This window comes from Cervus elaphus, chromosome 5 (genome assembly GCF_910594005.1).
Source record: "Cervus elaphus chromosome 5, mCerEla1.1, whole genome shotgun sequence".
In the NCBI taxonomy this organism is placed as follows: domain Eukaryota; kingdom Metazoa; phylum Chordata; class Mammalia; order Artiodactyla; family Cervidae; genus Cervus; species Cervus elaphus.
Window position 1 is genome coordinate 83,030,202 of NC_057819.1, and position 19,033 is coordinate 83,049,234.

Sequence of the window (19,033 nt, forward strand, 5' to 3'; positions counted from 1 at the left end):
CAAAAAGTCTACAAACAATAAATGCTGGAGAAGGGGTGGAGAAAAGGGAATGCTCTTGCACTGCTGGTGGGAATGTAAATTGATAGGCCACTATGGAAGATGGTATGAAGATTCCTTAAAAAGCTAGCAATAAAACCGCCATATGACCCAGGATTCCCACTCCTAGGCATATACCCTGAGGAAGCCAAAATTGAAAGAGACACATGTATCCCATTGTTCATTACAGCTATATTTAAAATAGCTAGAACATGGAAGCAACATAGATGTCCACTGACAGATGAATGGATAAAGAAGTTGTGGTACATATACACAATATTACTCAGCCATAAAAAGGAACACATTTGAGTCAGTTCTGAAGAGGTGGATAAATCTAGAGTGTGTTATAGAGAGTGAAGTAAGGCAGAAAAAAAGATAAATATCATATACTAATGCATATATACGGAATCTAGCAAAATGGTACTTAAGAATTAAAAGCAATGGAGAAACAGACATAGAGAATTGACTTACGGACATGGGAAGAGGGGAGGAGAGGGTGAGATGTGTGATCAGAGTAACATGGAAACGCTTACATTACCATATGTAAAATAGATAGCCAACAGGAATTTACTGTATGTCTCAAGAAACCCAAATAGGAGCTCTGTAGCAACCCAGAGGGATGGGACGGGGAGGGAGATGAGAGGGAGGTTCAAAAGGGAGGGGATATATATACGCCTATGGCTGATTCATGTTGAGGTTTAAGAGAAAACAATAAAATTCTGTAAAGCAATTATCCTTCAATTAAAAAAAAAAAACAAACACAAAAAACACACGGTCCACTGGTTAAGAAGCCACCTTTCAATGCAGGCGTCATGGGTTTGATATCTGGCCATGGAACTAAGACAACTTAGCTGTCCATGTTTCAGGACAACTAAGCCTGCACCCCCAACTAGAGAAAACCCATGCACCACAACAAAGAACTAACACAGCCAAAAAAGAACAACAAACAAAACCTATAAATGTATAACATCAAGAATGAAGCAGGACTCTGGGTGATAATGTGTCAGTATAAATTCATTAAATGCAACAAACACGCCACTCTGTACAGGACATGTTGATGGTTGGGGAGACTGTGCATGTGTGGGGTCAGAAGGTATTTTCCACTCAACCTCTGTATTTTCCACTCAATTTTGCTGTTGAACCTAAAACTGCTAAAACTCAACTGAACCTAAAACTCAATTTTGCTGTTAAACCTAAAGTTGCTCTAAAAAATAAAGTGTATTAAATAAATTTTTAAATACATACATACATATTAATCCCCCTTCGCAAATCTCCACATACATTTACCCATGTTATTTGCTAGTTTTGTTCATGAAGAAAGCCTCTAAACATTGACCAACCTGGTAGAAATGAGCGCCCCTCACACTCAGTTTGGTCCTGAAATACAATTCTGCCACTAAAAGAAATCAGGGCTTTTTGGATAAAAAGACCAATTTCAAGTAGGACACATATAAGACTAGAACATCTTATCACAGAAGACAACAAGAAAGCTAACTACTACAGTCACTAGTAGACGATTTATTAGGGTCAGAGCAAAGTGACACAGAAGGCACAGTAAAGAGACTAAGTATAAACACATGAGTTCATAATATTTTAAAAAATCTAATTAATAACTTGCAGAGAATAAGGAAAATTGCTAAAACAAGAAAGAATCTTGCCTCTTTTATATGAACTGTAACACTGATAACTAAATAATAGGTAAAATGAGAATCACTATTTTGCCACATCCAAAGAATTAACATATATGCAATGTGCACCAATATCACAAAAAGAGATACAACTAGATATAATGTGATGAAAGCATACACTACTGCTTATATTCCTGCTATAGGAACCGAGTACACATTTCATTGTATCACTGCACCGACCTGCCAATCTGCAGAAAATACACAGGTCAAAGAGACATATTGGAAAGCATCAAGAGAATGTAATCAGCATACATGTGGTTTCTTTGTAATCATTTTCTAAGTAAGAACTTAAAATTTTTCTTCTAAATATTTTTACTGAAATAAGATTCAGTAATATGCCAATGTTTATACTGTTTATACTTCATTTTTTTATAGTTTAGCAATATACCCTATAAAGAAACATAAAATTTTCATTACTTTAATTCCTTTCTCCACTAAAAAATTGAACCAGTGTATGACAGAACCCTGAAAGAAACGTCTTAACTTAAAAATTTATGAGAAATAATGAAAAACTTACTGGGTAAACTTTTAACCTCCAACAAAGTCCTGAAACTTGAAGAGGCGGACTGTAAACAGGATCTGCTCTCTGGCGCAAAGTACTAAAATAAAAGAAAACCAACCAAATCCCAAGATCAAAACTGTTGTGAAGTTCCAACAGGCAAAACCAAAACCCAACCACTTATGTTACTTATTTGATGTCCTAGACCAGTAAATGAAGGTGACTAAAGAAGTCAAGAGTCCACTACATAAATGTGTATATACAAACATTCTGAAATAAAAGAAATTTTAATGATACAGAAATATTCAGCAGTGTCTTTTAAGTTTCGGGTTAAAAAAAAAAAAAAAACACCTCTCAGTAAGTCTTGAATGTAACTACCACTTCATCAAGCAGTCTTTCAGCATTAAAGGGGTAAAGAAACGTGGGGAAAATCTGTTTATATTTTAGCAACAAAATTATTACATAAGAAAAAACAAAATAAATTGGAAGTGGTATAAATCTGGGCCTTAGTTTGATGTGTTACTACCACCCCTTGGCATTTTCTCTTCCCCAGGCAAGACCTCATATTTTTTGTTCCCCACTTCCATGATACCGTTTAAGCCAAGTCCCTTTGGATCTTTGTGTTTTAAGATCTTGGTTTTTAATCTTACAGAAAAAGCAGTAAAAGCTAACAGACTTAGCATGCAAGTTACAAAACTTACAAATTTCTTGCACTAATGTCCTCTCATCTACAAGGTCTCACTTAGGACTGAGATAAATGGGCCCAAATGGACTTCTTCCCACCATTCTTGTTTCTGAGGATGGGTAGGAGGGCTCATCAATCTGTCATCCCATTCACCTCTCTTTATTAACAAAAGCCAAGTGGACTCTCTTCTTAAAAAAAAAAAAGCGGGGGTTCCATTTCCAACACTAGAGAAGCAAGCTATCCAGAAGATATAAAACAATTCTGACAAACGACCTCCCTGTTTCTAACAGGAACCATGTTTCTTCTAAGACGACACACTGGTGACAAGAGTTCATTAGGTCTGTATCCAACCAAGGAGTGACACCTTCCTGGCTCTCACTTATACACACATACAAGAAACACTGAAGTTGTCGAACACTCTTACCTGAAATTCTCTAAAACAAAAGTAGCTGAATCATAAGATGGTACCAGTTCACTAAAAAAGAACAAAAATCAAATAAATTATTCGGCTTATTAAAGTTGAACATTTCATTGAGTTAAAAAAGTCAAGTCTCTCAATAACATCTTGAAAATTTTATTAATCTAAAATCAGTCCTTAAGAAGAGCTTCCCAGGTGACTCAGTGGTATAGAATCTGCCAGTGCTGGAGAGGCAGGAGACACGTGTTCAACCCCTGGGTCGGGAAGATCCCCTGGAAAAGGAAATGGCAACCCACTCCAGTATTCTTGCCTGGAGAAAACCCGTGGACAGAGGAGCCTGGCAGATTACCGTCCATGGGATGGCAGAGTCAGACACAACTGAGCGACTAAGCACAACACATACACGGAAACAGGAAAAGAAAAAAATCGGTGCTTAGGCTGGGAACCTGAAGTATGAAACATATAAATAGGTTTTAAAAAATCAAAAAGAAACGAAACGATTTTATACTAAATCCCCAAACTTCCTCCTTCAGAACAAATTATGAGGAATACTGACAGACCCTAAATAGTTTGATATTATTTACTAGAAAATAAATCTATATAACGTTATCAGTTCAGTTCAGTTGCTCAGTCGTGTCTGACTCTGCAACCCCATGGACAGCAGCACGCCAGACCTCCCTGTCCATCACCAACTCCCAGAGTTTACTCAAACTCATGTCCATTGAGTCAGTGATGCCATCCAACCATCTCATCTTCTGTCATCCCCTTCTCCTACCACCTTAAATCCTTCCCAGCATTAGGGTCTTTTCAAATGAGTCAGTTCCTTGCATCAGGTGACCAAAGTATTAGAGTTTCAGCTTCAGCATCAGTCCTTCCGATGAATATTCAGGACTAATATCCTTTAGGATGGACTGGTTTGATCTCCTTGCATTCCAAGGGACTCTCAAGAGTCTTCTCCAACACCACAGCTCAATAACATCAATTCTTCTGTGCTCAGCTTTCTTTATAGTCCGACTCTCACATCCATACATGACTACTGGGAAAAAACACAGCTTTGAGTAGACAGACCTTTGCTGGCAAAGTAATGTCTCTGCTTTTTAATATGCTGTCTAAGTTGGTCATACCTTTTCTTCCAAGGAGCAAGTGTCTTTTAATTTCACAACTACATATGAGTTAAATTCACCCATTCCAGACCATTTTAGGTCTCTGAGTCCTAAAATGTTGACGTTCACTCTTGCCATCTCCTGTTTGACCATTTCCAATTTGCCTTGATTCGTGAACCTGACATTCCAGGTTCCTATGCAATATTGCTCTTTACAGCACTGGACTTGACTTCCATCACCAGTCACATCCACAACTGGGTGTTGTTTTTGCTTTGGCTCTGTTTCTTCATTCTTTCTGGGGTTATTTCTCCACTGATCTCCAGTAGCATAATGGGCACCTACTGACCTGGAGAGTCCATCTTTCAGGGTGCTATCTTTTTGCCTTTTCATACTGTTCATGGGGTTCTCAAGGCAAGAATACTGAAGTGGTTTGCCATTCCCTTCTACAGTATATAATGTCATAAGAATACATAATCACATAGGGGTCAAGCAAGATGATGAAATTAACAGTTTCTTGGCAAGGGAAGGTTACCTAGGGAAGTTTAGTTCCATACAGTCTTCCCCAAAGAGAACTAAACCACATTTACAGGAGATAGGCAAAGGGACAGTCCATTTTCCTGCTAATTACTTTGCTTGCTCATGTCTGACTCTTTGCAACACTGGACTGTAGCCCACCAGGCTTTAGTTTATGATAAGTATGTATAGTTAAACAGCTCACATCTTTTTCATAAGCGATATAAGATATAGTTTGTCTGGAAACTGTTAACTGTATAGCTAGCATCCTATTATTAAGCACGCCTAACCATAGCCCTAGGCAGTTGTTCTCCTAGGTTAGAAGACTCGCAATCCTCATTCCTAGATTTTTTTGTCTAGTTAATCCTTACTGAGCAACTAACACTACTAACTATATTAATAATATGTTTTTGGCTGTAATTTTGTGCAACTTCTGATCACACAAATATTGTTCAGTTCTCCCACTAAACATCCTTTATAATGTCTATAGACTTCAACCAATTCCTAGTTGCCTGCTGATCTTCATACTGTTTCTTCCACCATGTCCTTAATATCCACTGTGATATAGTTCCTTCATTTCTCTTATTATTGTTTTGTTCTCAGGCCAGACTAATGCTGTCATATTTTTAATCAGTCATTAATAGCCAAAGGGCTCTGCAAAACACAAAATAACATAGGATGGACATGACAAGGTTAACTTGCAACCGTGTAAGGCAGAAAGCTTGCAAGCTAAAACAAGAAACTGAAAGTGTTAGCTGCTCAGTCATATCCAACTCTTTGCAGCCCCACGGACTGTAGCCCGCCAGGCTCCTGTGTCCATGGAATTCTCCAGGTAAGAATACTGGAGTGCGTAGCCACTCCCTTCTCCAGAGGATCTTCCCAACCTAGGGATAGGATCTGGGTCTCTGGCACTGCAGGCGGATTCTTTGCTGTCTCAGTCACCAGGGAAGTCCACGTTAAAGCATGTCAGTAGTTCAGTTGTGTCCCAACTTTTTGTGACCACACAGACTGTAGCCCACCAGCCTCCTCAGTCCACGGAATTCTCTAGGCAAGAATACTGGAGTGGGTAGCCATTCCCTTCTCCAGGGGATCTTCCAGACCCAGGGATCGAAGCCAGGTCTCCTGCATTGCAAGCAGATTCTGTACTCCCTGAGCCACAAGTTAAACCATATAGGCCGCTAAAGCTTACTGACCAAGAGAGTACAGTATGGCTCTCACATGCTGAGAAAAAAAACCATTCAGAGCACAGAGAACAATGATCAATCCTAGGGTACTGTGATGTACTCCTACATACATATAGTTTTTCACTGAAAACTTTTCAGACACATGTAACATTAGCACTACAGGGAAGCATTAAAAGAGGACACATATACTTCCCCTGTCAACAGTGATCACATTTTATTACTGCTTCAATCACCTATCTTTTTCCCTAAATCATAACTGAGGAAATAAGAACTCTCTATTGTGTCCTCTACTTGTACATAGCACATGCCTGGGACATAGCTGGCATTCAAATATTCACTGAATAGATGAAATACTTACAAACGTTTGCTGAAAAATTTTCGTAATTTGGTAGAAATACTTCCTCAAAAACTTATTTTTGCATTCTTTACACAAACATACAAAGTCACAGTAACTGCTAAACCACCTAATTCTATCAATTCTACCACCTTTTAACTATTAGTATTTTCACATTATGTTCACTCATTCAGAGGTTATCTACAATCATACTGGTGGTGCCATTCTGCCTGCAAATTAGGCACAGGTTTGTCTTCTTAAGCTTTTTATTTCTATACCTCTTCTACTCTGGTCTTTATAATGACTAGACATGTCTCATCATCTCACGATGATATCAGTGAAACTTCATGGAATATGGAGAGGCTAGCCTCAAAACATCTCTAGTCTAATAATCTGAAAAATACTGATTTGCAAATCTTTAGACCAGAGACTTCATCATAACTTAATAAACAAAGGGAAGAATAGCATTAGTATCCATTGTTCCCTTAAGAAAACAGACTGGTCAGCTACATAAAAACTGGTTTTCCATCCCAAGTTGACCATTTCTCCCAGAAACTAAAAGTCTTTATGGACTGAGAACTGTATTTTCCCTGTTCAGGGAGGACTTAAATGCCCCAAAACAATATAGCCATTCAAATTCCGGCTGAAATGATTTCTCTGCTGACTTCCAAATACAGCAGCTCTTTTCACATCCTCATATTTTTGTTCATGCACACATATCCTATTCTCATCTGCCCAGTGAAATTCTAAGTATCTGTCAAGTTGTTACACAATTCCTTTCCGGGCTATAAAGTCATCTTAACCACACCAGTATCTAACTACACTTCATCTTAGAATTTCTGATATAATTGAGTAACAAATATTTGATTTTAATATATAATCGCTACCATTTAATGTGGAATATATATCCAGTAAGATTATTACTTCCTATTCCATGTCTCCTATGTAGCACTTACAACAGTGCTGAGCACAGAGATGATCTTTAATATTGTAAATAACATTAACTTGTTTAATGACCTTTTACTCTCCATTGTGGCTTTATCACAAATCATCAACCAATGGGACTGATTAGCTTAGAAACAATCACCAATGCTTTGCACACCTAAACTTTCCTCCATAACTTAACATCCATAAATGCTAGACTTTCTTATTTGGCTCTCTCTTCGTTGCTGATCTATTCTGCAACACATGAACACCTGCTTCTTCTATACTGTAAATCATAAATTGAGTTTCTAATAAAAATAACAGTTAAAAGCCAAATTTTCCAGTAAGACAGTAAGGTTTATTGGAGAGGGAGAGGGCCCTAAAGTGACCTTTTCTCAGGGAAAGCTCCTTAATTATCAGACTTCAAAAAAGAATATTTCTTGGTGGTTTTCTCTTTATAAATGCCTGACCCACCTCCCCTACCTAACCCCAATGTCAGTTCCTTCTATCATTACCCAAAAAAGAAGGCAGTGAAAGGAAGACATTATTGGGGTTCTGAGTTCCTTGGGCAATTAGAAAGGAAAAAGAAATCAAAACAATCACTAGATGTGATAGAGACTAAAACTCAAGAAGTCAAGCAGAGTTGCTTGCCTGAGAAACCGCTGCAAGTGGTATTACCAAGGGGTAATACCAGAAGTAAACTGCTGCAAGTGGTATTACCTAAGAGTTTACCTCTATCAATGGTTGCTAAACTTAAATGCAGAATTACTCAGGGTGCTCACGATTATTTCCTAAATATCATCTCCACAGACATGTCCACAAGCCTAGGAATTTGCATTTTGGAAAAACACATCAGCTGGCTCTGATATAGAAGATCCATGTACCCAACTTTGAACTGTAAGAGCTTTTTCCTTATATGTGATATTTATGCCAACACTTGTTACCTTCCACTGGTAATGGGGGAACACTTCAGAAAAGGTATCTTCAAAACTAAAATGGCTGACCACACTATCCAATAGTTAGCCTTAGAAAGTAATGAACATTCTTAGTTGACTCAAATCTATTTTAATAATACTCAGTGCTTGAACAGAATATAAATATTGTATCTGATTTGGTAATTCACAAAGAAATGGAGACTTATCGGTCAAGGAGAACTATCTGAATTCAAGTTGTCAGCAATAGCATTCTTTTTTTGCTTTTAACTTTTTGGCTGTATGGCATGCAGCAACTTAGTTCCCTAACCAGAGGTCGAACCTACGCCCCTGCAGTGGAAGCAGGAAGTCTTAACCACTAGACTGTCAGCAAGTCCCCAGTAATAGCATTCTTTTAAAACTAAGTATATGCATTTGCAAATAAAGTTAAAAAAAAAAAAAAAGTGTTGTACCTCATAAAGTCTGGTGGAACAGGAGTGGTAACAAAGGATGCCATAGGCTTTCGATGAACTTGCTGAAACATCATGAGGATCTCTGAGCTCTTAGATATCAATTCACTCTTACTGCAAGACCGCAACTGTGAGGAAAAAAAAATGTTTGAATAAACAAAATTACAATCCACTAGCACACCCAAGATCCTTAAAGGAAATGGAAGTTATTTTGGTTATATACTGAAAAAAATGACATGAAGAAAAACACAATGATTCTTTGAAAGTGGGTTTGAAAGTTAATAAGTAAAGGATCTAGGTTGATTGATTTCCATTGTAGTAGTAAAGTTATTCAGTAAATATATTTGATTTTAATGTATTTTTCTCTGTATATTAGCATAAATCCAATTCTAAGCAACTATAATATATTTGTATATCTTATACATGTATATTTTAGAGTGGTATAGTGAAGCCATTATGTATATAAATGAACAAACCTCTAGAAGTCAATGACCTTCAAACACGGATTTCTCAAATTACACTCCAGGGAACTGAGAAATGTTTAAGACCTAACACACAAAAAAGTCTTAACCTCTATCAATTCGGGAAACATTAAGTCAAACCAAAGGTAAAAAGTGAGACTTCATTTCCTCCAAAGGCAGACTTTTAAACAGACATTTTTCATAAGGTGAAGGTAGTTCCTTCTACTCTTAGTTTCCTGAATAATCTGGAAATGAATGAGGATCAAATATAACTGAATGTTATTTTTAAAATTAATACTATTCTATTCATTTTTACTTACATGTGCTTGTGGTTTTAGCCTACAGTCTCTTGAGTTATAATCAAGTGACTTTTCTGATAATGCAACATTCCTTTGATTAACTCTACCAAGTCTTGCTTTCTTGTTTTACTACATATCCTACTGATTTTGCTTTGCCAGTACTTCAAGATTTTGGCATTTCTGTTTGCAACAGAGTTGGGCTTTAATTGTGCTTTTTCTTTGTTCTTATGCTGACTGGTTATGAAATACATTTTTTTTGTTTTATTTATTTCTGGCTGCACTGGGACACTGGACTGCTGTGTGCGGGCCTTCTCTACTTGCAGTGAGCAGATCTAGTCTCTAGTTGCACTGCACTGGCTTCTCTTTGCTTCTTTTGTCACGGAGCATGGGTGCCAGGGTGGGCAGGCTTCAGTAGCTGTGGCACTTGAGCTCCAGAGCACAGGCTCAGTAGCTGTGGCATGCAGGCTTAGTTGCTCCATGGCATGTGGAATCTTCCTAGACCAGGGACTGAACCCATGTTCCCTTCACTGGCAAGTGGACTACCAAGGAAGTCTAATCCATTGACATTTATTTACATTTTTTCCATTTATTATTTACTACATTATTTACATTTATTATTACTGACAACAGTGCCATCAACTAATAACAATATATAAAATAAAGAAAAATACTCAACCCAAAAATAACCAAAAAATTTAAAAAAGAAACCAACAAAGGAACAAAGAACTGGTAGAACCAAGAAAACAGCAAGATAGTAAATTCAAACAGTACCAAATCAATGAGCACACTAAACATCCCAGTTAAAAGTCAAAGATTGTCAGAAAGGACTAAAAAATGAGACCCAATTGTATACTGCCTACGAGACACGTTTAAGAACAAATACATTAAAAGAAAACCAACAGAATAAGATAAGACATGGTAACTAGTTAAAAGAAAGTTTAAATGACTTTTTATATCAAATAAACTAGATTTGAAAGCAAACAGGTCTTTCACAGAGATAATGGAAACAATTCATCAAGGGACTGTAACAATCCTAGATGTTTATGCCCCGACTACTATGGCTTCAAAATACATGAAGTAAAAACCAACAGAACTGCCATAATACACAAATTATGGAATGATTCCTGAAAACTTGAATACCCCCCTCTCAATAACCGATAGAACAGGGGAGCAGAAAATCCACAAGGATATAGTACACTTGAACATCAATATCAACCAACTTGACCTGACATTACAGAGTATCAGAAAAATCCCCAAACATCTGGAACCTAAGTAACATACTTCTGTAGAACCCATGTGTCAAAGAAGTCACAAAGGATGTAAGAATGTGCTTCAAGCAGAAAGGGCTCAAATCAATAACCCCAGCTTCAATCCTAACATTTTAGGGGAGAAAGGGCAAATCAAACTGAAGACTATACACATGGACAGGAGAAGGCAATGGCACCCCACTCCAGTACTCTTGCCTGGAGAATCCCAGGGATGGGGAAGCCTGGTGGGCTGCCATCTATGGGGTTGCACAGAGTTGGCCACAACTGAAGCAACTTAGCAGCAGCGGCAGCAGCATACACATGGTCATCACCAGATGGTCAACACCAAAATCAGACTGATTAGATTCTTTGCAGTGAAAGATGGAGAAGCTCTACACAGTTAGCAAAAACAAGACCGGGAGCTGACTGTGGCTCAGATCATGAACTCCTTATTGCCAAATTCAGACTTAAATTGAAGAAAGTAGGGAAAACCACTAGACCATTCAGGTATGACCTAAATTAAATCCCTAACCATTATACAATGGAAGTGAGAAATAGATTTAAGGGACTAGATCTAATAAGAGTGCCTGATGAACTATGAACAGAGGTTCATGACATTGTACAGGAGACAGGGAGCAAGACCATCCCCAAGAAAAAGACATGCAAAAAGGCAAAATGGCTGTCTGAGGATACCTTACAAATAGCTGTAAAAAGAAGAGAGCTCAAAAGCAAAAGAGAAAAGGAAAGATATACCCATTTGACTGGCGTATTGAAGAGAACCTGAACCGGCGTAGACTTAGAAAGCTCCAGTGAACTTAAGGATGGCGGGCACTGGTTTGGTGGCCGGGGAGGTTGTGGTGGATGCGCTGCCGTATTTTGATCAGGGTTACGAAGCGCCTGGTGTTCGCGAAGCGGCTGCGGCGTTGGTGGAGGAGGAAACTCGTAGATACCGACCTACGAAGAACTATCTAAGCTACCTGACGGCCCCAGATTATTCTGCTTTTGAGACAGACATAATGAGAAATGAATTTGAAAGACTGGCTGCTCGACAACCAATTGAATTGCTCAGTATGAAACGATATGAACTTCCAGCCCCTTCCTCCGGTCAGAAAAATGACATCACTGCATGGCAAGAGTGCGTAAACAATTCTATGGCGCAGTTAGAGCATCAGGCAGTCCGAATTGAGAATTTGGAACTAATGTCCCAGCATGGATGCAATGCCTGGAAAGTGTATAATGAAAATCTAGTTCATATGATTGAGCACGCACAGAAAGAGCTTCAGAAGTTAAGGAAACATATTCAAGACTTAAACTGGCAACGAAAGAACATGCAACTCACAGCTGGATCTAAATTAAGAGAAATGGAGTCAACCTGGGTATCCCTGGTCAGTAAGAATTATGAGATTGAAAGGACTATTGTACAATTAGAAAATGAGCTCTTTCAAATGAAGCAGCAACACGGAGAGGCAAACAAAGAAAACATACGGCAGGACTTCTGAAGTAGACTGGCTTGGTGGGTAGAGTGGAAGGTACGTTGGGCTTTCACAGAACATCAAGCATCTTAACTATGAAGAACATCAGCATCTTTTGGAAGCCATCAGTGGTTATATGTTTAGAAACCGTAAAATGTGGATAGTTGTATTCTGTTTGTACATTTTAGCAAAATAAAAAACTTCAACATGAAAAAAAAAAAAGATATACCCATTTGAATGCAGAGTTCCAAAGAATAGCCAGGAGAGATAAGAAAGCCTTCCTCAGTGATCACTGCAAAGAAACAGAGGAAAACAACAGTATGGGAAAGACCAGAGATCTCTTCAAGATAATTAGATACCAAGGGAACAGTTCATGCAAAGAGGGGCTCAATAAAGGACAGAAATGGTATGGACCTAACAGAAGCAGAAGATATTAAGAAGAGGCGGCATGTATACAAAGAAGAATTGTACAAAAAAGATCTTCACGACCCAGATAATCATGATGGTGTGATCACTCACCTAGAGCCAGACATCCTGGAATGTGAAGTCAAGTGGGCCTTAGGAAGCATCACTACGAACAAAGCTAGTGGAGGTGATGGAATTCCAGCTGAGCTATTTCACATCCTAAAAGATGATGTTGTGAAAGTACTACACTCAATATGCCAGCAAATTTAGAAAACTCAGCAGTGGCCACAGGACTGGGAAAGTTCAGTTTTCGTTCCAATCCCAAAGAAAGGCAATGCCAAAGAATGCTCAAACTACCGCACAACTGCACTCATCTCACATGCTAGCAAGGTAATGTTCAAAATTCTCCAAGCTAGGCTTCAGCAATACATGAACTGTGAACATCCAGATGTTCAACCTGGTTTTAGAGAAGGCAGAAGAACCAGAGATCAAATTGCCAACATCCGCTGGATCATAGAAAAAGCAAGAGATTTCCAGAAAAACATCTATTTCTGCTTTACTGACTATGCCAGTCTTTCACTGTATGGATCACAATAAACTGTGGAAAATTCTGAAAGAGATGGGAATACCAGACCACCTGACCTGCCTCTTGAGAAATCGGTATGCAGGTCAGGGAGCAACAGTTAGAAATGAACATGAAACAACAGGCTGGTTCCAAATCGGGAAAGGAGTATGTCAAGGCTGTATATTGTCACCCTGCTTATTTAACTTATATGCAGAGTACATCATGAGAAACGCTGTGCTGGATGAAACACAGGCTGGAATCAAGATTGCTGGGAGGAATATCAATAACCTCAGATATGCAGATGACACCACCCTTAACGGCAGAAAGTGAAGAAGAATTAAAGAGCCTCTTGATGAAAGTGAAAGAGGAGAGTGAAAAAGTTGGCTTTAAGCTCAACATTGAGAAAACAAAGATCATGGCGTCCAGTTCTGTTACTTCATGGCAAACAGATGGAGAAATGGTGGAAACAGTGGCAGACTTTATTTTGGGGGGCTCCAAAATCATTGGAGATGGTACCTGCAGCCATGAAATATAAAGATGCTTACTCCTTGGAAGAGAAGTTATGACCAACCTAGACAGCATATTGAAAAGCAGACATTACTTTGCAACAAAGGTCTAGTCAAGGCTATGGTTTTTCCAGTAGTCATGTATGGATGTGAGCGTTGGACTACGAAGAAAGCTGAGCACCGAGGAATTGATGCTTTTGAACTGTGGTGTTGGAGAAGACTCTTGAGAGTCCCTTGGACTGCAAGGAGATCCAGCCAGTCCATCCTAAAGGAAATCAGTCCTGAATGTTCATTGGAAGGACTAATGTTGAAGCTGAAACTCCAATACCCTGGCCACCTAATGCAAAGAACTGTCTCATTTAAAAAGACCCTGATGCTGGGCAAGATTGAAGGCAGGAGGAGAAGGGGATGACAAAGGATGAGATGGTTGGATGGCATCACCGAATCAATGGACATGAGTTTGAGGAAACTCTGGGAGTTGGTGATGGATAGGGAGGCCTGGTGTACTGCAGCCCATGGGTCGCCGAGAGTCAGACACAACTGAGCGATTGAACTGAACTGAAGCAAAAGAAAGATAATAATTAGATCAAAATAAAAATCAACAGAATTTAAAGCAGAAAAATAACAGAGAAAAAACAAAACCAATACTTAGTTGAAAAGATCAACAAAATTCAATATCCTCTAGTCAGACTGATCAGGGAGAAAAGAAAGAAGACACAAATTACCAGTACCAGAAAGAAAAGAAGTAACACCACTGCATTCTAAAATGTTAAAAGCATAAGGGACTATTATTAATTTTTAGCCAAAAAATTCAGCAAATTCAAATGAAAGGGATTAATTCCCTGAAAGACATAAACTATGAAAGCTCATTCAAGATGAAGGCAACGTGAACTGCCCTATTTTTTTCTTTTTGGCCATAATGTAAGGAATGCATGATCTTAGTTTCCCAAACAGGGATCGAATTTGCACCCTCTGAAGTGGAAGAATGGGGGTCTTAAACACTGGATTGCTGGGGAAGTCAGAAAAACTGCCTTATATCTATAAAGAAACTGAAAACTTCCTGTTTTCTTTCTTTCCACAAAGAAAAGAAGATTCAGATGGCTTCACTGGTGTATTCTAGCAAACATCTAAGAAAGAAACATTACCAGTTCTACACAGCTTCTTCCAAAACACTGAAGAGTACATAATTTAAAACTCACCAATCTCCAAAATATACAAACAGCTTGTGGAGCTCAATATTAAAAGAACAACCAACCCAATCAAAAAGCTTGTACAAGACCTAAACAGCCATTTCTCCAAAGAAGACATAGGAGGTGGCCAAGAGGCATGAGAAAAGATCCTCAACAACAGTAATTATTAGAGAAATGCAAACTGAAAACCACAATGAGGTATCACCTGCATGTGTGGAATCTAAAGAAATCGTATAGATGGACCTATCTGCAGGCAAGAACAGAGAGACAGACATAGAGAACAGATGTATGAGCACAGAGGTAGGGGACGTGAGGCAGGAGACTGGGATTGATATACGTATCTATGTAATAGCTGGGAACCTGGTGTATACAGCACAGGGAGCTCTGCTCCATGCTTTGTGTTGACCTAGATAGGAGGCAGGTCCAAGAGGGAAGGGATGTATGTGTGTACACATAGTGGATTCACCTCACTGTACAACAGAATCTAACACAACATTATACAGCAACTATATCCCCAAAATGATAAATAATGGGGGAAAAAACTCATCCTTTATCATAGTATCAAAAATTCTGAAATACCAAATAAATCTGACAAATGATGTAAAAATCTTGTGCCCGGAAAAGTTACAAAACACTGCTAAAATAAATGGACTCTTCTTCATGAAATAGACTCAGTATTGTTAAAATGTCCCATCTCCCCAAGTTGCTATATAGATCCAATGTAATTCCAATCAAACGCCAAAACATGGGACTTCCTGGTCATCCAGGGGTTAAGAATCTGCCTGCCAATAAAGGGGGCTCAAGTTCTAACCTTCGTCAGGGAACTAGGATCCCACATGCCATAAGCCCGCACACTGCAACTATTGAGCCCACCTGCCACAACTATGACTCAAAGCAGCTAAAAAAAATTAATATTAAAGAAAAAAAATTTTTTTCAGTGGAAATGTTAATCTCTTTGTAAAGTTGAATCTAAAGTTCATATGAAGGTTAAAAAAAAATTCTAAAAAAAGGAAGAGCAAAGTTAGAGAGTTAACACTTTTTGTTGTGGTTCAGTCGCTAAGTCATATCTGACCCTGCAAGCCCATGGGCTGTTAGCACACCAGGCTTCCCTGTTTCTCACTATCTCCCAGAGTTTGCTCAAACTCAACTCCATCAAGTCAGGGATACCATCCAACCACCTCATCCTGTCACCTTCTTCTCCTTCTGCTCACAATCTTTCCCAGCATCAGGGTCTCTTTCAATGAGCTGGCACTTCACAGCAGCTGGCCAAAATATTGGAGCTTCGGCTTCAGCACCAGTCCTTCCAAAGAATATTCAGGGTTGATTTTATTATAAAAAGCAACAGTAATCAAACCAGTGCAGCAGTGGCATAAAACAAATCAGTAGGCAACATATATATGGACTAATTTTTGAAAAAGATGCAAAGGCAATTCAGTGAACAAAATCTGGCCTTCAACAAATGGTACGAGAATAACTGGACAGTCACATATATATACAAATTAAAACAAAAAGACTACCTTGGATCCATACCTCATACACCAAAAATAGATCAAAATGGATCATAGTCCTAAATATAAAGCCTAAAACCATAAAACTTCTGGAAGAAAACACAGTAGAAAATATTTGTGATCTTAGGTTAAGTAAAGATTTCTTAGCTATGACAGCAGAACAAACTGATAAATTACATTTCATTAAAATTTAAAACTTCCTTTCAAAAGACACTTCTAAGAGAGTGAAAAGACAAGCCATAGACTTGAAGGAAATCTTTGCAAAGCACCTATCTAATAAAGAACTTATATCCAGTTTTCTACACAAAGAGCTCTCAAAACTCAGTAAGAAAACAAACAAGGCTATAAAATGATGGCCAAAAGATCTGAATAACAAAAAGATCTGAACAGATACCTCAATAAAGAGGATACATGGATGACACATAAATTCAAGAAAGGATGCTTAGCATCATTAGTCACAAGGCAAATGTAAATTAGGTTTGTGCAAAAGTAATTGCGGTTTTGCATTGTTAAACTTTATCATCTGATATTAGAATACATTCATTCTTAAATAAATGTCATTATGCTACACATCACTTTAATGCTCATTCTTTAATGCTCATAATGCTTTATTCTTTTTTTTGCTAATGACTTATTGCAGTTTATTTTATATTTATTTTAGACTACAGAAATGATGTCAGACAAAAAGCAAATCTGAGTGATTTTTTTATTTAAGTTCAAAATGGGTCGTGTCATAAAGCACCAGACAACTTGTAAAATCAACAATGCATTTGGCCCAGGAACTGCTAAGAAATGTACAGAGCAGCAGTGGTTCAAGAAGTTTTGCAAAGGAAACAAGAGCTTTGAAGATGAGGGGCATAGTGGCCGGCCACTGGAAGGTGACATCAATCAATCGAGAGCAATCATCAAAGCTGATCTTCTTACAACTACATGAGAAGTTGCTAAAGAATTCAACGTTTACTATTCTAAAATCGTTTGGCATCTGAAGCAAATTGGAAAGGTGGAAAAGCTTGATAAGTGGGTGCCTCATGAACTGACCTTAAATCAAAATAACGGTTGTTTTTAAAGTGTCATCTTCTCTTATTCTACGTAACAATGAACCATTTCTCAGACTGCGATGTGCAACAAAAAGTAGATTTTATACAACTGGCAATGACCAGCTCAGTGGGTGGACCGAGAAGCTCCAAAGGACTTTTTGGAGTCAAATTTGCACCAAGATGAGATCATGGTCACTGTTTGGTGGTCTGCTCCTGGTCTGATTCACTACAGCTTTCTGAATCCCAATAAAACCAGTATATCTGAGAAGTATGCTCAGCAATCTGATGAGATGCCCCAAAAACTGCAATGACTATAGCCAGCACTGGTTAACCGAATGGGTCCAATTCTTTTCCAGGACAATGCCTGACTGCAGGTCATACAACCAACACTTCAAAAGTTGAATGAACTGGGCTATGAAGTTTTGCCTCATCCACCATATTCACCTAACCTCTTGCCAACCAACTACCACTTCTTCAAACACCTTGACAAGTTTTTGCATGGAAAATGCGTCCTCAACCAACAGGAGGCAGAAAATGCTTTTCAAGAGTTCACTGAAGCACAGATTTTTACACTATAGGAATAAACAAACTTATTTATTGTTAGCAAAAACGTATTGATGGTAATGGTTTCTATTTTAATTAATAAAAATGTGGTTGAGCCTAGTTATAATGATTTAAAAATCACGGTCTGAAACTGCAATTACTTTTGCCCCAACCTAATAAAACCATAATGAAATATTATTACACTTCTATGAGAACACCTCAAATTAAAGACTGACTATATCACATGTTAACAAGAATGTGAATTAACTAATACTCTCAAAGACTACTGACAGAAATAAAAATGATACAGTCTCAAAAAAAAAAAAGATACAGTCTCTTCAGGAAAAGAGATGGCATTTATTAAAAATTGAATCATGTATTTTCCATTCTATCTTAGGTGGACCCAAGAGAAAAGGAAATATATGTCCATGTAGATTTGTAAATGAATGCTTATTGCCACTTGATTTGTAAAAGTCAAAACCAGAAAGCAAACCAAGGAGAATGGACACACATGTATCTTTGGTTGAATCTCTTTGGGTTCACCTGAAACTATCACAACACTGTTAACTGGCTATATGCCAATCCAAAAAAAAAGAAGCTAATGAAATGACCATAAATAGCTGAAGGGAAAAACAAACTGGCATATACATACAATGGAATACTACTCAGCAATTAAAAAGGAAAGAACTATTGATACATGAATGAACTGTAAAATAATTCTGCTGAGTAAAAGAGATCAAACAAAATGTGTGTGCTATGCTTAGTCACTCAGTCGTGTCCAATCCTTTGCGGCCCCATGGACTGCAGCCTGCCAGGCTCCTCAGTCCATGAGATTCTCTGGGCAAGAACACTGGAATGGGTTACCATGCCCTCCTCCAGGGGATGTTCCCAACCCAGTGATCGAACCCAGGTCAGATTCCAATTATATTAAACACTAGAAAGGCAAATTTATCTATGAGAGAAAGCAGATTGGGGGTTGCCTGGAGGGGGAAGTGTTGGAAGAAGCAGAACCAGAGTTTATAAAGAGGTATAAGG

General features: G+C 38.3%; 2 protein-coding genes across 5 annotated transcripts in view; one reads left to right on the forward strand and one right to left on the reverse strand.

Annotated features, from left to right (window-relative positions):
* TRIM37 (tripartite motif containing 37) overlaps window positions 1–19,033 on the reverse strand; it is a 168,282-nt gene that overhangs the window by 131,568 nt on the left and 17,681 nt on the right. For all 4 annotated transcript variants that reach the window (XR_006341158.1, XM_043902818.1, XM_043902816.1 and 1 more), the window contains exons 9-11: window positions 8,769–8,893; window positions 3,333–3,383; window positions 2,242–2,323 (exon numbers count right to left, since the gene is read on the reverse strand). Coding sequence is in view for 3 of the 4 variants with exons in the window: in XM_043902818.1 (XP_043758753.1) it covers window positions 2,242–2,323; window positions 3,333–3,383; window positions 8,769–8,893 (258 nt within the window). In the remaining variant the exon portion in view is untranslated. The remainder of the gene's footprint in view (window positions 1–2,241; window positions 2,324–3,332; window positions 3,384–8,768; window positions 8,894–19,033) is intronic.
* LOC122694284 (pre-mRNA-splicing factor SPF27) lies at window positions 11,538–12,463 on the forward strand. Its single transcript, XM_043902822.1, has one exon. The coding sequence runs from the start codon at window positions 11,594–11,596 to the stop codon at window positions 12,269–12,271; it is 678 nt and encodes a 225-aa protein (XP_043758757.1). The 5' UTR covers window positions 11,538–11,593; the 3' UTR covers window positions 12,272–12,463.

Excerpts from the sequence above, each read along its gene's own strand:
- LOC122694284 (XM_043902822.1), top strand. The coding sequence starts at position 11,594 with ATGGCGGGCACTGGTTTGGTGGCCGGGGAGGTTGTGGTGGATGCGCTG.